The sequence below is a fragment of the Eurytemora carolleeae genome, unplaced genomic scaffold (assembly GCF_000591075.1).
Source record: "Eurytemora carolleeae unplaced genomic scaffold, Eaff_2.0 scaffold556, whole genome shotgun sequence".
Classification (NCBI taxonomy): domain Eukaryota; kingdom Metazoa; phylum Arthropoda; class Copepoda; order Calanoida; family Temoridae; genus Eurytemora; species Eurytemora carolleeae.
Window position 1 is genome coordinate 229648 of NW_019402189.1, and position 18570 is coordinate 248217.

General features: G+C 31.8%; 3 protein-coding genes across 5 annotated transcripts; all 3 read right to left on the reverse strand.

The window, feature by feature from the left end:
* Nucleotides 1–3489: 3489 nt before the first annotated feature.
* On the reverse strand, nucleotides 3490–9168 carry LOC111718240 (dnaJ homolog subfamily C member 12). 3 transcript variants are annotated; one of them, XM_023493786.1, is made up of 5 exons: nucleotides 8322–9168; nucleotides 4883–5013; nucleotides 4597–4658; nucleotides 4039–4144; nucleotides 3490–3833 (listed from the first exon to the last, which is right to left on the reverse strand). In XM_023493786.1, exons 2-5 carry the CDS (start codon nucleotides 4983–4985, stop codon nucleotides 3562–3564), a joined length of 543 nt encoding a protein of 180 aa, XP_023349554.1. In that variant the 5' UTR covers nucleotides 4986–5013; nucleotides 8322–9168; the 3' UTR covers nucleotides 3490–3561. The 3 variants fall into 3 exon arrangements, with proteins under 3 accessions (XP_023349554.1, XP_023349555.1, XP_023349553.1); XM_023493787.1 differs by lacking the exon at nucleotides 8322–9168 and having other exon boundaries at nucleotides 4597–4653; nucleotides 4878–5422; XM_023493785.1 differs by lacking the exon at nucleotides 8322–9168 and having other exon boundaries at nucleotides 4883–5417.
* Nucleotides 9169–9258: 90 nt separating this feature from the next.
* Nucleotides 9259–16937, reverse strand: LOC111718239 (pre-mRNA-splicing factor 38B). Its single transcript, XM_023493784.1, has 15 exons — nucleotides 16825–16937; nucleotides 16508–16603; nucleotides 15866–15974; nucleotides 15390–15499; nucleotides 15259–15323; nucleotides 15075–15135; nucleotides 14332–14402; nucleotides 14200–14248; nucleotides 13618–13671; nucleotides 12963–13001; nucleotides 12329–12492; nucleotides 11741–11825; nucleotides 11225–11280; nucleotides 9843–9917; nucleotides 9259–9535 (listed from the first exon to the last, which is right to left on the reverse strand). The coding sequence occupies exons 1-15, from the start codon at nucleotides 16918–16920 to the stop codon at nucleotides 9502–9504; spliced, it is 1164 nt and encodes a 387-aa protein (XP_023349552.1). The 5' UTR covers nucleotides 16921–16937; the 3' UTR covers nucleotides 9259–9501.
* Nucleotides 16928–18248, reverse strand: LOC111718265 (rap1 GTPase-GDP dissociation stimulator 1-A-like). Its single transcript, XM_023493806.1, has 2 exons — nucleotides 18245–18248; nucleotides 16928–18162 (listed from the first exon to the last, which is right to left on the reverse strand). Exons 1-2 carry the CDS (start codon nucleotides 18246–18248, stop codon nucleotides 17042–17044), a joined length of 1125 nt encoding a protein of 374 aa, XP_023349574.1. The 3' UTR covers nucleotides 16928–17041.
* Nucleotides 18249–18570: the final 322 nt, after the last annotated feature.

An 18570-nucleotide genomic window follows, 5' to 3' on the forward strand; every position in this document is an offset into this window, starting at 1 on the left:
GCTGAATGAGATTGATAGTCCAGAAGATCTACATTTATCATAAAGGGATCGTTTAGTTCGACTAAATAAGAATGAAGAAAAAGAGTAAATAAGAATGGAGGAAAAGAGTAAATAAGAATGAAGGAAAAGAGTAAATAAGAATGAAGGGAAAAAGTAAAGAAGAAAGAAGGAAAGGGGAAAGATGCGATTGTGAGAAAGAGGATACAGGAAAGGGAAGGATAGAAAATAGGAAAAGAGAAAGACAAGAAAGAAGAAAAATAGAAAAAATAGAAAAGAAGGGTTGGATTGAGACAGGCAAATCGAGAATAAACAAAGGAGAAAGGACAAAAAGAAAGTTAACTGATTAAAAAATAAAAGGAAACGGAAACTGACAAATAGTTCCTTAGGAAACGGAGGCTGAAGAAAAATAATTTTGATAGAAACTAGAAAATAGGACAGACAGACAAACAGAAGGAAAGAAAAACAGACAAACAGAAGGAAATAAAACAGACAAACAGAAGGAAAGAAAGACAGACAGACAGGCAACTCAAAAAAACAGACCGACAAACATAAGAAAAAAATAAGACAGGGAAAAAAGACAGACAGACAGACAAAAGGAAAGAAAGACAGACTGACAGACAAATAAAAGGAAAGAAAGACACACAGACAGACATAAAAAAAGATAGGACGGCCAAAAGAAGGAAAAAAGACAAACAAACGAAAGAAAATAGACGGACAAACATTCAAGAGAAAGACAAATCTTGATATCACAGAAGTCAGGAAACCTAAAGAATGCATAACGGAAGCTAGACATCCGATAGAAAGATAGATAGATAGATAGATAGATAGATAATAGATAAATAGAAAGATTAAGTAATGTGAACCTTACACAAAAAATACAAAAAGAGGGAAACACAGATTAGAAATCGTAAAGCTAAGATGTAGGAATAAATAAGTAAATGAATGAACAACAAAAAAAAAATCTAAATAATAAAACAAGACATTCGTATATATGTTCCCTATAACCGGCCAAACGGATGGACCGAATGGGCTGAACATTTTTGTGGACACTCATGAGTAAAAATATTAAAAAATTTAATAATTTAAAAAAAAAATTTCTTCAATTTTTTTTCCACGGGCAACGCCGGGCCCTCTTAGCTAGTGAGTTATAAATTAACTAACAAATGAGTGAACAGCGTAAAAACTATAAAATGTGTTTAATAACGGTTAAATCTTATATTTGAAGAAGTATGAAGTCTGAAGGACAATAAACCTTGAATGAAATATTTGAGGGGCGGGGGCGGGGGACAAGAAAGTGTCATATGTCAAAAAATTAAAGGAGAGGTTAACAAAGTTTGTTATGTATCCTAAATGTCCCAAAATTAAAGGGGAGGTTTACAAAGTTTGTTATGTATCCTAAATGTCCCAANTTTATTGATACCCTTTGAACTTGTGTCAAATTAGAATGATGGATTTATCCACGTTTTTCCAATTCAGAACAGAAAAAAATACGCTATTCTCTCTAATTGTGAATCCGATAAAGGGCTAAGGGTACCATTGTGAATCAGGCATACATTGCTTATTTGAATAGGGGATCACATATAATTACGTTGACAGTCCCTTTAAGGCTTTTCTTCAAGCTTAGCAACAACTTTTTGTCAAGACAAAACTTAAATCCAACTATGAACTTGTTTATATCCAATCCAAGGTAAAATCTGTAGTCTTCATTTTTGTGAATGATGCAGCAATAAATTAGCAAGAGTACTACTACTAAGTCACACTGACTTAACTCTATAAGATTGACAAACATATTAACAATCATAAGAACCATGTATCAGAATATAGTTTTTTAACCGTAAATTGTAATACATCCATTGTACATATTGAATACTAAGAGTCTTGATTCTAGTCTCTTTCGCTAAAATCGTACAGTTTAACAATATTAAGTTATTGTACAACAATTGGAAAACAAGTCCACCATTGACACTAACATACAGGGGCGGAAGGACCTTTGCACCCCCTGACGGATTCAGAGGGGGCGTAGCCCCCCCCTTCCACGTCTTTTGGTTCCTAAATCAGGATTTTTTGGTTCCGAAATAAATCTAGCAACCCTCTAACTTAAATCGACAGGGGCCAGAACACCCCCAGCGATTCCCTTTCATTAATTAATTAATTAATTGTTTTGAATCATCAAGACAGAAACAATATCAAGGAATCATAATTGTCTTAAACATTCTTTAAAAAGTGAATATTTGCAAATTATTTTTTTACTTATCATAATCTGAGTTTGTTTCCTTTTTTTCTATCTGACAATTTTTTGAAAAAGCCTTTGTTTGTTTATTTTACTGTGGTTTTATAACATTTTTTATTAATTATTAATTATTAATTTTGATGGTTATTATATCGTTAGAACTGACATGGGGTCAACCCAGACCGAAATATATTAATAAAATGTGTAACTAACATCTACTTGATTAGGTTTTTTTTTCCATCATCATTACACAATGATAACACTAACATACATCCCCTGGCCCAGTGGTTAGTCAAACCTTATTTTAAGTGACTTCTCAAATCTTTTTCAAGATAGATTAGAAGATTAAACTTTAAGGACCTCCCTTATGAAATGGTAATACATTGCTTAAATTAAATGGCTTCTTATTAACTCATTAACTTAACTTTGTTGGAGTTGGAAATAATAACAAAATTGATATTCCATTAAAATTTTATTTTAATATCAAAATTAATCAGTGAAACTCATTCTTTTATTTAAATTCAGTCCAGATTTAACAAGTTTGACTTAATTTAAACACTTTATCGAGAGAACAGATTCAAAAGTTGCCATGTCTCAGATTAGGGAGTAGATTTCAGACCAATTCATCATGCAATCATGCAATGATGGAAGTTTCAAAAAACATGCATCTGTATAAAGGATAAACTTAAACATGAAATATTCAACAAAATTGAAATTTTTGGTAGTTTTATAAGCCAAAACAATGATTTTTTTTTGTAAAATTTAGATTTAAGTCCTAATACTTAGCTTATCAAAACGTACTTAACTTTATCGTTGTGCCCCCCCCCCAAACTTAATCTAAATTTTAACAAACTCATGACACGAGTAAATATTTAGATAGTGGGTATAAGATTGCATTAAACTTGAATCTATTAAGGATTCATGAAATATTAATTCATTTTCTGATTTTGTTGAAATTAGAAAAAAATGTTAACAAAACTCTTAAAATAATATTTAGGACACTAATTAGTAAGAAAAAATGCAGACAATACAAATTGTGTTAAAATAATTGTTACTTTTTAGTATTTCATATTTGTTACCAGTATGTGAGAGTTTACAACTTTTGAATCGGAACAACTAATTTACCAAACGATATATCAGTTCAAATTCAAAACTGATCTGAAATGGCCAAATATTCTGAGGTATTTACTAAAGAAGGAGTCGTTATTTGAATAAATCAAATAAATATAAAGCTAAGAATCAATAAGTAAATAAGTGAATTTCATGTTAGCATTGTAAATTTATTAAAATTCCGACATCATATAATCAACTTGAGATTTCATTTTCTAAATTTAAATCTCGTAATTTCTAAATTTCCTCCTAACATCCTCCTCGCTCCATTTGTTAACCATGATCAGCGTTGGACGGGTTGAATCTTTATTCGGTAATTTCATCGGTGAATCTTGATCATCTTGATCATCTTGATCATCTTGATCAGGTTTCTTCATACCAGTCTCAGATTTGGAATTTGATCTTCTTTCAGTGTTCAAGCCCTTACTTTCCTCTCCTTCAGGTAGCATCCTTTCCTGCTTTGGAACTGCCCAGTGCATGGTAGATTGCATTCCTGGAATCAAGTGCACAACTTGTGGGAAAAAGTCATTTATTTATGTGTAATATAATGCTCCTTGGCTATCTTGAAAAAAAACTCTTTCAGAGGCAGTTCTTGAAAAGTAAATAGGGAATAATCATTTATCATTATTGCTTAACATTTTTGGGGCCTATTGAGGCCAACAGTAAAAAATCTTTTTTCTAAAAAGTTGAGTCCTTGCCTTCTTTCATATTCTCCCATTGGCTGAATGATATTGATAGTCCAGAAGATCTCCATTTATCATAAAGGGATCGTTTAGTTCGATCCAGGAGAGTCTCTTTGGCGGCCTAAACAGACTATTGAAGAAAAATTCTAATTCTAACAAAATGAACAAAATGGAAAATTGCATGCATAACATTTTTTTTAGCTAAGCATTCTTAAATATTCAGAATTTTCTAGGGAACTTATTGAAAAAAAACCTTTTACTTTCATGATAGTTTAGGAGTTCCGGATATATTTTATGAAAGAAACAATCCTTTTCTTCATTTTTTCCCCTAGCTCTAGAAATGCATGTTTTTTCTCTGTGTGTATTAAAACAAATATTCCTATTTTTCTGCCCTTGAATTTTAACAATGTGAATTTTTTTTTAAATCTTTAATTTGATCAAATTTGTATGAGATTATATGAAGTTTTAAGAATTTCTTAATGGTACAGATTACTCTGACCAATCAAAAGCTAACAGCACAAATTTTTTTCACAAAAAAATAAAATAATTCTGAAGAATAAAATCTTCATAAACCTGAATATTTTGAAACTCCTCAGTGCTACCAGCCTTGTCTGGATGCAATTGTTTAGCCTTGGATCAAATTTAATAAACTTGAGCTAGTTGCTCAACTACCTGCAGCAAATTCAAGTACTTATCTGCAGTGTAGTTGTTTAAATCTATAACATGGGAGAGGTGATTCAGGATTGGCCAATATCCTATATATGAAAACAACTACACTGAAGGTGCTAAAGATAAGTAATTGAATCGACAGTATGTAGTTCAGTGACCTAACTCAAATTCATTAAATTTGGTCCCTTCGCTCTATATTCAGCTAGAATCTGATCTTCGGTTGAACTAGGATCACAGCCTAGTGTCTCATAATAGTTCTCCTGACTAGCCCCTAGTCCTTGCAAAGAATCCATGGTATCTGGAACCAATACTGGATATATACTGAAGCAACAGTTGTGTGTTGAGATGGACTCTCAAGGAGAAATCAATAAAGGGTTATTTAGAGGGAGGAGGAGAGGATAAGAGAGGGATATTTGGTTCACTATATTTGTAATAGGAAACTCAGAACACGAGAAAAGAAACATTGTCAATACTAAAATTCAAAACACATGTAAAAGCATGCATCTTTATTAAAAAAACATGTGTGTGGGACACCAATTTACAAAAATCTATTTCTCTGGGACACCCTTAACCAATCCACGATTCTGGGACTCACAAATTCAAGAATATGTGCTTAAGAGGGCTCATTAATTCAAGAAAATGTGTTGAAGGGACACAATAATTCAAAAAACATGACTTATTTAACTAAGGAAACTGTGACATTCTATGAAATTGTCCGGAACAAAATATGAACAAGACCCATGCATTGCATATTGCACAAGACTACAAAATCCAAAACAACATTTGCTTAAGTGTATTCTTATTATTTGGTGAATTTTATTATGGAATCTTCAACATTTTAAGCTTTCTAGTGACAAAATATCAAGCAATACTTTATGAAAAGATGAGCTCTGAAAACAAATATCTTCCCTAAATCTAAATAGACATCATTAAACCAATCATTAAATTTCTGCATATAAAGTGAAAAAATTATTTTTGGGAAACTCGTTCTAACTGAAAAAATAAACTTAATCTGAGCTGGGAACTTTTGAATGGTGGATATCGGGAGTAATATTTGATTTTCTTAATCTCGAGATTAAATAATGCTTGCTCTCCTCTTGTTAATAATCTCCAGATTAATTATCCGATCGCGATTCAGAATATTCCATTCTAAAGTTCCCAGCTCAGAACTTTAAGAACCAATCATTTGCTGGATCATGATCTGCATCAAAATTTATTCTGAAGTTTAAACATATTAACACAAACATGTCATATGTCTCTAAATATATGCTAAATAAACTGCCTAGAGCCTGCGCTAAATAATAATAAAGGAGGAAAANAAGGGGTTCTACATGAGGGGGTAGTAGATGAATGTGAGGAGGGGGAGTGTAGGAAGATGAGAAGGGAGAGTGGATAATGATAAGAAGTGGGAGTGAATGAATATGTGAAGCTGGAGTTGATGAATATGAGGAGGGGGAGTGGATGATTATGTGAAGGGGGAGTTGATGAACATGAGGAGGGAGAGTGGATAAATATGAGGAGGAAGAGTGGATGAATATAAAAAGTAGGAGTGAGTAAATATGTAAAGGGGGAGTGGAGATGTATATGAGGAGGGGGAGTGGATGCATATGAGGAGAGTGTATGAATATAAAAAGCGGGAGTGAATAAATATGTGAAGGGGGAGTGGATGAATATGAGGAGGGGAAGAGGATGTATGAGAAGAGGAAGTAGATGAATATAAAAATATATGACCTAAAATGTTCAAGTTATGTTGTTAAAAATGAAAACTATGCGGGTGGTAAAACAAAGCAACAGTTTATAAACATGTTGATTGTTCAAGGGGAATATGAGTTGTGATATGCAGATAGAAATAGCTTGAAAGGGACTATAAACGTAATTTCAAGAGTGGCATGTCCAATTCATAACAATACCCTCATTGTCTCTGCAACATAAATCCGCAATACACATTTAAAGAGATACAACTATTGTAAAAAAATAGCTTTAAAAAACTTATATTGCGCATTTAGCCTTTAACAGTCAAAGGTTTAAAGTGAACCTTTACATCTCTAGTTAAAAATCTGAGAATGAAAAGAACTCCCCCCCCCCCATTTCCCCAATTCTTTCTTAATAAAAGGTCTGGTATTATTGGTTAAGTGGCCCAACCCCTACTATAAGGTCATTCAACACATTTTGAAAAACAAGACATTTTGGAGCTTTTTTCAAACAATTACGAGTAACATGTTCATCTATTAATTAAACATGTTCCCTATATCCGGCCAAGCGGCTGAACCGAATCAGCTTAAATTTTTGTGGACACTCACGGGTTGCCTGTGAAAAAAGCTTAAAAATTCGAATTTTCCACGTGCAACGGCGGGCTCTTCAGCTAGTATTCATCTAACCTTTATCTATGTAACTATGGGAAAATGTCGATTTTCAATCTTAAAAAATTGTTGAATTTTACAGTTTTTAGCAGCATAAACCCGCAAAGTCTCTTTATTGAGACCACAATTGAAAATAATCAATTTTCAGCTCGTAAATAAGGATATCTCATTCGTCTTTGATTAGACAAAGTTTTAAAGATTAACGCTGTGAATCTGAAATTTCCTTTTAAAAACAGTGGGTCCCTTAAAAAATACGTCTACAGTATCTTAAAGCTTGATACATCAGGATGAAACCTAAATAAATCAGTATTCAAGTAATTCTTTAAAACAACCAGAAATTATTTAAAACCTAATCTTTGAAAATAGAAGTGCCCACTCTTCTTAAACATCCTGATTCCTGTGGCCGCCCCTAATTTCATTTTATAGTTGTAAATGTTACAATGCCCTTATTTAAACGCAAACACTGTATTCAATTCAATTCTGTTTGTTTAATTTAAAACCTTAAGACAAGCGCAATAAATTTATTAATATCAAACATATTAAACCTTAGACAAACAAAATTTGATTGTTAAAATGATTTTTACTCATACTCGAAGGGCTATGTCAAAACAAATATGAAAAATTTTATTTAAATAATATACATTTCTAAACCACGATTAAGTTGTATAAATAGTTTTCTTAAAATGTCAGAAAAAATTATTCTTATGTTGTAATGACCTTACCTAAAGCCAAAGAAGAAAAAATATCAAAAAGATAAGAATTAAATTTTAAACAATACGTCCGTTATGCATCTTATATTTTTCCATATAATGGTAAGAATAATTGTCCTAAAGGACGAAAAATCAATCAATCAACTTTCCCATATAATATTATTATTTACATTGTAATTCATATTTAATAAGATCGTCGATTTTAAGAAAATGTTCTTTTTTAACAATGTACTTCATGACTCGCAAACAAAACGATTATTAAATTCATAAAACATATACAGTACTAACTCCACTTCTATACTCTTTTTAACATAAATATAAATAAGAGGGATTTTCTAATATAAATAAGCTTTAAAATAGAAACTTTCTCCTGCAGCTTAATCAATTGAACAATAAATATAATGATTAAATGATTATTTAACTATATCTGTTTGAATATTTATCTTACTGTGTTGTCTCCGGAACTATTATTTCTTATTGTCACTATGATAAATGAACAGCGTCACGAATTACGTCACTTTTGGAAATATGTAAATTTCCCACCAAAATATCCCGGGACCTGTTACTCCTGTTACTGGGTGTGTTAAACCGGTACTGGAGTCTAGGCCGCTACATTTTGCGCGCATTTTCACGGCGCGAGACTTTCGCGGATTTTGCATATACTTTTCGGCAGATTTCTTAAAATCATCAAGCCAATTATGTTTTGTAAATTATTTAATTGGTAAATTATTGTTTAATAAAAAAATTTACGCCCATTAATAATTCTCATTGTTTTTATCAACGTTCAATTTCGGGTCGTCTTTGGTTTGACCGGCTTTATGTTTTGGTGGTCATTTCGTCAATCAAATATTTCAATTTATATGCTAATGTGCAAGCAAAAAATCATTTAGCGATAATTTTCCTAAATATCATCTTCAAAAGTACAATAATTGTTTTAATTCTGAAAAAAGTGTTTATTGTGTCTCCGATAACTTAATATTATGCTAAAACATATTTTTGTTGTGCAAGACAGAAGCAACCACCATATTAATTAGCCAAGAAAATTCTTCTTCAAACTTCAATTTAAAAAAACAACGTAAATATTTTTAAACATGAATTATCAAAATAATCACAGGGTTAACAAATGGCTTTTCGCTCTATACTCTCTACTTGCTCAGGATATAAAATTTGAGATATTTAATTCGTCAAGAAAATTATAGTTGAAAAATGTTAAATCATTGAATGATAAATTTGAATCAATGGTTGGGACATTGGCACATTTTCAGCGAAGGGGTAGTAGTCCTCTTCCCCCCCCCTCTGAGCATCCCAGGAGAGGGGGGGACACTGCCCCATATGTTGGGATTCTCCCTGAGCTATTAATTATCAGGAGGGAAGGCGCCGCAAATAACACTTTTTTCCTCACCCTGTATAGATAGTCACAATTTCGTAATATTTTTTTGTTTGTTTAGTTTTTTTTCTGAAATAAAAAATCCATTAATCAAAATCAAACTCGCAACGAAGTTGTCAATGTTTATTTGAAAAAATGTTATAGTGAATTTTTGAGAATAATGATGCGTCTGAAAATTGTTTAAACACATGTTGCTGAATTTCATAAAACTAAATAAATTGATCAGTATTTTGTCATTCTGATCAACTTAAGAGTTAGGACAACAAAATTCACAATTTCTTGAAAGATCAGTGCAGGATGATCGAGGTATCAGACATCAGGCGATCAGGACAATTGATCGATTTATTGATCACTATCTTCGGTCTTTGGATCTGCTCCGGGACTTTCTAGAAGAAAAAACATATATTTAAAATTATTTTAAAATAAAAGTCAGGAAAAAAGAGTACTGAATGATAATAATCATAAAAACTTTTTACTAATAAAAATCATTTGACAATTAAAGGGACTGTACGCCTTATTTCAAGTGTTTTTCAGTTTAAAGATGACAATACCAGATTCACAACGGTATCCTTTAAGCTTTGTCTGATCAAGTATAAATTAGTATAAATGTTTTTACTTTTGATAACCATTAATTTTCAATTTTGGATTCTCTTCAAAAAGAAAAAAAATCGAGAATTCTTAAAAAAATTTAACCTGGATTTCTTCAGTTCTTTGTATTTTCTCAATTCATCTTCATAGCTGTTTCCCCTCCTCCCTCTACTCCTACTCCTAAATATTTAAATTAATACAAACATAATTCTAAATGAACCTCCATTTAGATTAACTAGGCTTAAAGGGAACCCCCTTTCCAATTAACAATTTTAGCTTCTAATTGTTACTCTGAAAGTCGCTTTATAAATTATTCCTAAATAGCGAATTTTTCTACTTAAATTGGCGCATTTTCAGAAAAATGTCGACCCAATTAAAATTTTTAATAAACCTTCCCTGGGGTCGTGTGGGACGTGGGTAGTCATTAAAAAAATTGGGCCCCTATTGGGTTTAGCCGTTTAGACGGTTTTAAGATACAAACGGGCACAGGCCATCAAAGTATATACTACTGATATATAGATTTAATTACATCAATAAATCCAGCAACAGATGGAAGAGGCAATTAATCTATAATTTGGAATATAATTTCTAAACTACCTCCCTTTAAATATATAAATTCTAAATACCTGTCCCTACAAATATATAAATTCTAAAATATATTTCACTTTAAATATATAATTTTCAAAATACATGTTCCTCTAAATATGAGATTTCTAAAATACTTGTCACTTTAAATATATAAACTCTAAATACCTGTCCCTTTTAAGTATAAAATTTCTAAACTACCTCCCTTTAAATATATAATTTATAAATACCTGTCCCTTTAAAAATATAAATTCTAAAATACATATCCCTTTAAATATATAATTTCTAACCTACCTCTCATTAAATATATAATTTCTAACCTACCTCTCATTAAATATATTCTTTCTAAACTACCTGTCCCTTTAAATATGTTATTTCTAAAATACCTGTCCCTTTAATTTATATATTTATCCAAACTACCTGTCCCTTTAAATATATAATTTCTAAAATACCTCCCTTTATATATTTAATTTCTAACATACTTTTAAATATATAATTTCTAACCTACTTCCCTTAAAATACACATTATTTCTAAACTACCTGTCCCTTTAAATATATATAATTTCTAACCTACCTCCCTTTAGATATATTATTTCTAAAATACCTGTCCTTTAAATATATTATTCCTAAACTACCTGTCCCTTTAAATATATATAATTTCTAAAATACCTGTCTCTTTAAATATATATGATTTATAAAATACCTGTCCCTTTAAATATATTATTTCTCAATACCTGTCCCTTTAAATATATAATTTCTAAAATACCTGTCCCTTTATATACATATATGATTTCTAAAATACCTGTCCCTTTAAATAAATTATTTCTATACTACCTGTCCCTTTAAATATATATAATTTCTGAACTACCTGTCCCTTTAAATATATATAATTTCTAAAATACCTGTCTCTACTTCTTCTCTTCTTGTCCCTACTACGGCTTCTACTTCTCTTGTGTTTCTAAATTTAAAAAATTTTAAAATAGATTGTTAAGAAGTAGTTTTAAAAATTAAAATTTCATTCTTAATAATTATTTTAAAATATCTATTTTGTTGTAAAAATAATTACACTATTCGAACGTATTAATTTTACTATATACGTCGTAAAATATTTACTGATTTGTATTATTGGAGTTAAAGCTTTGATTTTGAAAAGTAAAAAAATTGATTTATCAAGTTTGAAGTTAGCTTATGAGCTTATGCTGAACATTTAATTTTGTTTAAATGTCCTTTATTGCTTTTCGCTTTTTACCGACTAACAAATTAAAATATTAAAAATGTGCCTTTTTTATTTCATCAACCACATATACGCTTTATGATTTATAAATTTTGTTTTACTATTAATTTCTCGTTGTATATACAGATTTTTTTTTAAAAAAGAGAATTTTAAATAAAGATTAAAATAATAAGTTTGAAGTTACCTTGTCTTTCTTGGATTTCTTCTCTCTTGATCTAGATCTAGATCTCTTCTTTTCCTTTGATCGAGATCGCTTGCGGTCCTTGGACCTGGTCAGAAAACAAGTTAAAAAGAGAAAAAAAATAAAACAGCCATATTTGTAGAAATAGCTTTCAAATGTTGCTCTTCTGTCAACCATTTTTTCGTTGTACATAATAAAACTAAAATATTTCGCAGATATCATGTTTTTATTGGTGGATTTCAAAATTATTCAAATTGAAATTATCATTTAAAACAGAAAATCCAGTGAAATCCTGCATTTGCTCGAAATTCTTACAAAATACATCTAGAGGCCGCATTATCGTGCTTCAAAGTAATCAGTATACACATCATAAAACATACGATCCAAATTAAATTTATAATGTTGTTAATCCAAAATTCAAGAATCAGCTTGAAATTAAAGGAATGGATTATGTTTTAACTATAGTATTTCACTGGATTTTCTCATTACTCAAACATCTGATAAAAAAAATATATACCATTCGTTTTTAAATTCAATTCGAGTTTAGCCTACACCCCCTTTAATTTTTTGCAAACACTCCCTTTCAATTACCTTTTATCCCTGCTCCTGCTCCTACTTCTTTTCTTCACCTTCTCCACACTCTTAGACTTCTCCCTCTTAGACTGGGATCTTTCAGACCGGTCACGTGATGATCGGTCACGGGACTTCCGGTCATCTATACGCTCTGATCCACCACGGGATCCCCGGTCATCCATCTAGTTAGTATTAATATTAAACGACAACCTTATCTCAAATGGCGCAGAGATAGTGATTTTGATCAAATATTTTTTTAAGCGCAAAAAAAGTAAGAAAGCTAATATATTACAAGAAGGCTGCAGCAGACGCGTAGCCAGTATTATGATTATGAATAAAAATCAGTCCGCATCCAAGAACGGATGAATAGGAAAAAGACAACAATTTTTTTTGTTCAATGGCGAAATGGTAATAACCGTCAGACAATAATTTTAGTTTGAAAATAGACGCTGTTCATAAAAAACCAATAATATTTATTTTTGTTTATTTTTGATAAGGAGAAACCTATCCACTTTTTATAAATGAAAAATGTAGAAGAAGAAAATTTATTATAGTTTTGATTAAGTAAGAAAACAATTACAATTAGTTAGGACTAAATTTGTATTGATGAATGTGCCAGGGGGGGGGGGACAAAATCAAAAACAAAAATTACCCTTCGCTCCGATTCGCCACGTGACTTACGATCCTCAACCTAAAATATTTTATTTTATTATTCGATTTTAAATTAAATCCAAACACAATTAATTTTGTGATACACTGCACAGTGCACCACGGTATATCTTTCATTGTCTCTAATTTTTGATGTTACCCACTGGAATGTCTCAAAAAAAATTTAAAATATGCACCCTAGTTTATCTCTTTCTACGAGAACCCCTGACTTAGTCTATAACTTTTACAGTGATCACATTTTTAAAACTGTGTTCCAGCTCAGAGGGTACCATAGAGAATGAGAATTGGAAAAACATGAGACCACGTTTTATTTTCCCGCATTCTTGAAGGAACTGTTGTCGTTATTTCGGGTGACCTTATATTATGCGAGGGGCATGCCAGAATCACAACGGTACCCTTTTAAAACTGAATCGGGTCAATATTCTGGAAGATATCGTCGTGTTTTTTAGTTGAGCAGAAATGCACTAACTACAATTAAAATAATTATTTTTCTATCAAAAGATATCTTATGCTTTGTTGATCTGACAGTGCTATAAAGGGTGTCATTGTAAATCAAGACTGCTCCTTTTTAAATGGAGGGTCACTAAATATCACGTCTATATTCCATCTACAATTCCTTGATCAAGATCAAGACCAACCTGCTGAACACGCTGTGCCTTGAACCTCTCGTCCAGGGCAGCACGAATCTGTTTCTAAAAAATAAAATTGCAAAAATAAAGTTTGAAGATAAAATTAACTAGATCATAAGACAAACTAGTTAATAGTTGATTATCGTATAGAAATTTTTAATTTTAAATAACATATTCATAAATAAAAATTAAGACAACTTCAATCAATCAATTTCACTAACCATAAAACAATCAATAAATCTATCAATCAATAATTCAATCAATCTAATTTATATATCTAGTCCATCAATTTATTACTTAATAGCCATAAAATAATCAATTAATAAGTCTAACTTTTAGCCATTAATCATTCAATTAATCCTTCTACTAGTCATCAATCAAGCAATTAATTAATAATTAAATCAATAAATCAATCAACTAATTAATCAATCAAACAACCTAATAGTCGTCAATAATCAATAAATCCATTGAACAATCAACTAATCAATTAATCAATACAATACTCATCTTACGGTAAACTCTTAAAAAAACAAAAGCCATCAAATAATTAACCAATCCACCATCAATCTATATTAATCAATTAAACCTTACCTCTGCAGTAACTGCTATTCTGGGAAACCTTGTCTCGAACCATTCCAATCTAAATACAACCAACCAACCAACAAACCAACCAACCAACCAACCAACCAACCAACCAACCAACCAACCAACCAACCAACCAACCTGGTAAGAATCATCCTACAGAACTCCCCCATGGTCATAGGTTTTCCTCCTCCTGCCTTGATATCAATCTCCTGAATGAAGAAAAAAATTAAACATTTAAGAAAAACATTCTTTTAAGTTTTGGGAGCACTTTCCCAATGTAAGGGGGGACGCTTATGACAAAAATACCCATTTAAAGAAAAATTGTAGTAAACTTTGAACCCTCCCCTTTTCAATTTTTCTTCAGTTTGAGGGTACAGTACAACTACACAGTACACAGTACACATGTTTATTTTAAAAATTTATTGCTAAAAACAACAAATTTGAACTATCCAAAATTTAAACTTTTCATTCTCAGATTAAGAAAGGGGGTCGGGTCGGGTCGGGGGATGGGAGGGTGTATAAATACTTGAATATTCCGTACTATTGAACTTATGTCAGACCAAGGGTTGAGCATCACCAGTCTCGACACCTAGCGGGGTCCTGGGCAAACAAATAATAAGTTTCATATTTGAAGATTATCTCCCAAAACTTGTCTACTTGTCCCTTTTCTTTGTTATTAAAATTTTAAATTTTAAACTCTTTAATCTTGAGAAATGTGTTCAAAGAAAAGGAGACAAGTGACTTCATAATTTTTTCAACTCACCGCACTTGGCTTTTTCTTGTGTTGTCCCCCTACCGGGAAATCTGCGAACTCTGAGGCGGAAAATCCGCAACCGGGCGGGGACAAAAAGCCCGCCAAAAAAATGTGAACGAATACATACCTCTTGGTCATCTATATATGGCTCAAACCAATGCCACATTTCAGCGGGGGGAAGGGTGAATCTAATTATATATTAATTAGTTTAAGATTTTAAAAACTAAAAAGTATGAGACAATGATCTAAAATTTTAGTTAATTTTTAGAGCTAAATTGAAAAATTATTAGAAAATTGAAGAAAACTTTTACCTGAGATACATAAAACCTAAAGCTCTAATGTAGGGAGAATCACAATGGTTGAGCAGTGCGTAGGCCTTAACAAGAGTTTATTCAAAATGGCGAAATCTTATTAAAATGGCGGCAAAAGCGAATTATCTAACCTGCTTTTTCGTGAGCTTGATACAGTGAAGCTTGAAGAGAAGACAGAAAGCTGATGAAACTACACCTCCAGCAGACACTCCCCTCACTCCACCACACATACCAGTCTGACCTGAAGTAGTATGCTCATTGCTCAACAGTAATTGTAAATGATTTAAAAATTAGATTTTTTTCACATTTCCTAATAATTTTCATTCTTTACAACAGTATATGTCAAGGGTGTAATTTTTTTAAATATAATTTCTATTCCCTTTCCTCCTCTTTGAAAAATTTTAGGGTTTTAATTTGTTAGAGCTGAGGACAAATTTTTTGCTGAATCTAAGAAAATAATGAAGTTGATAAAAATCATGGAAAAAATAGGAAAAAACTCACCCGATGATGTTCAATGTCCATTTTTCTCTTTATTCCTCAATTATATCCCTTTCCCCCCCTCTATGCAATTCTTCGAAATATTAATTATGATTAATAATGAACTTACTCATTCCAGCAGTTTTCCTAGTTCCCCGTTCCCAGGGTTCCAAGTGATCAACCTTGTAGTAGATTTCGTCAACCACCTCATGGAACGTTTTCATGGCGAACAAATCAACCTGGATATAATAGAAATATCAACCTGACGCTTTCTGAGAAAATGTTCAACTTAAAGTATCATGTTTTTAGAAAATATATCAACCTAAAGAATGACGTTTTCATAAAAAATATCAACCTAAAGAATAATGGTTTCTTAGAAAAAATATCAACCTAAAGAATACTGATTTTAAAGAAAATATCAACATAAAGAATTATGTTTTCATAGAAAATATCAACATAAAAAATAATGTTTTAATAGAAAATTTCCACCTAAAGTATAATGTTTTTATAGAAAATATCGAACTGAATCATAATGTTATAAATAAATTGATTAACAGTTTTGAGTTACTAATTTATTTTTATTTGAAACTATGAATTCTGTTAGATCAAATAGTTTGAAATTATTAATATTAAAGGTTTGCATCATGAGGTTGCAAAGAAATAAGGTTTTGAAAAAATAAGAGTATTCAGTTCATTTCTGGAATTACGAATTCTTTCAAATTATGTAACTCGAATGTTTGAAGTTATTTCCGGCAGAGTTAAAAACAGTTACCTTGAAATACGGAGAATTGGTCACATTTGCGAGAATCAGAGGATTCATATTCATTGTTTTCTCATTCCCATGGAATGCGACTCTGTTATTCTTATTCTAAAAGAAAGTTCAAAAATAAATTTTATCCAGAAAAAAATGTTTTAAATTATTCAACATTTTTTTTCTACTAAAAAAAACTTCTTTCAATTTTAGTTCTTTCTCACGATTTAACAAATGAGAAAATGAAATACACATATCTATATATCTGGTATAAGACGCCCCAGAAAGCATATTAATTTTGGGGACTTTTTGTGGGGGGGGGGGTAAGGAAAGCTAACCTGGTTGGCCATCTCCTCATCTTCCTCTTCGTCATCATTGTAATACTCAGACATTTTCATTCCAGGTCCTCCAAAATTTGAGGGCAGTCCCGTCATTTTCAAATCTGGAAACAGAAAAAATAATCACATTAATGCATGACTACAAGTACATTATAAATATCAAACTTCACATACGTAACAGACTGTTGAAAATACATAAACATAAATGCTGATTAAATCACAGAAGACTTAGTAAATAATCGATTTGCGCCATTTCTCTGGTCACGGTTTCCCGGATTTTTTCTAGCTCTTCTTTAAACACGGCAATACAGCGTTTTAGGTCACTTTCACGCATGTTTTTCAACACTTGTTCATTCTTATGATTTCCCAGATTTTCCAGGAAATTCAAGGCGTTAAATTTGATTTCATTTGGCACAATTTGGTTTTCGATAAGATTTGATATTTTATCAAATATTTCTGGGGGCAGTGATAAAACTAGATTAGGTTGAAGGGGGGAGTACATTGATAGGATACAGAGGGGAAGGATGGCTTGGTTTAACATAATCGGATGTCCAGAACTTAACAGGGAGAGGATGAAGGGAAGAACACCGGCCTCTACTAAAGTAGAGGACACGACCTCGGATTTAGAAGAGGTGATGAGGGAGCTGAAAAGTCTGGCAGCCTCGACATTTAGTTGTCCCAGGGTTGAGGAAAATTCTGTCCCATTCCTGCCGATACTAACTACTTTGCCGACAAAAACGGAGTCAGTCCCAATCTTTGTCGACACATCCTCATTATTTTGCGACAAAAGACGGAGAATGGCGACAATTTTCAGCATGATTCCAGTGGATATCGACCTTCCCGCCATGTCCACCATTTTAGAAACAAGATGGCGTCCAAGAAGAATTTCCCGGGTTTTTACATTTATACAACAATTTCGAAGACAGCCGAGGAGACTGTGGTGAACCCGCTCATTTTCTAGGTTCAAGTTATTAAAAAATAAGTCAATCACGTGACCTGAAATTAGAGTATTTATGTTTGTATCACTAGTGGCAAAATTTCCGAGTATTAAATATCCCATAGATACAAGAAGAAGGTCGTTGCTCTCCAACCAGGGCAGAAACAGGGCGGGATCTAGTTGTTCCAAAGAGGCGTGGCTGAGCAGAACAACCAGCAACTCTAACGCCAGCTCCCGGGAGGGTTTCCCGTCCTCCTCCTCGTCCTTTTCGTCATCCTTGTAGGTGTTCCTGTTCACGTTGTCTATCAGTGCTAGATGAAGGTCGAACAGGAGAAGGGGTTTAGAAACAGATTCCTGTTCGGCCAGGGTTGTAAACAGAACAAGGAAATCAGGATCCACGCCTGAAACAGTGTTGAATATATATATATATATATGTATAATGAATAACGGATATATATATATCCATTATTGCAAACAGAAAACCCATCGAAATTATACGTGGTTCTTTTTGAAATTTCATGCAAAGAAAAATTGAGCTCGAAGCCTAATACATAATGACATACAGAGCGTCCCATATAATATTATATTATCTCCAAGCTTATAACGCCAAAATAAACATATAATATTCGAGAAGCATAGTTTTTCTTTAAAGAAAACTTTTATATGAGCCTTATTCAATTTTTCAAAATGATTTATTCTTCTTATATTTTCTGATTAGTCCCGGAAATTGTAATCTAGAATCTAGACTCATTGACGATCTAATATGATATGATATATGATATATGATATATGATATATGATATATGATA

Bases quoted from the DNA above. Each gene is read 5' to 3' on its own strand.
- LOC111718240 (XM_023493786.1), bottom strand. From the start codon at position 4,985: ATGGATTCTTTGCAAGGACTAGGGGCTAGTCAGGAGAACTATTATGAG. The intron at 4,659-4,882 runs CGAAGGGACCAA...ATTAAATTTGAT, and splicing joins GATTCTAGCTGAATATAGAG to CCAAGGCTAAACAATTGCAT. The intron at 3,834-4,038 runs GCAAGGACTCAA...ACTTGATTCCAG, and splicing joins ATGGGAGAATATGAAAGAAG to GAATGCAATCTACCATGCAC.
- LOC111718239 (XM_023493784.1), bottom strand. From the start codon at position 16,920: ATGACGGGACTGCCCTCAAATTTTGGAGGACCTGGAATGAAAATGTCT. The intron at 16,604-16,824 runs GTTAGCTTTCCT...ACTTTCTTTTAG, and splicing joins ATGAGGAGATGGCCAACCAG to AATAAGAATAACAGAGTCGC. The intron at 9,918-11,224 runs GTATTTTAGAAA...TTAAATATTTAG, and splicing joins AAGAGAAGAAGTAGAGACAG to GAGTAGGAGTAGAGGGAGGA.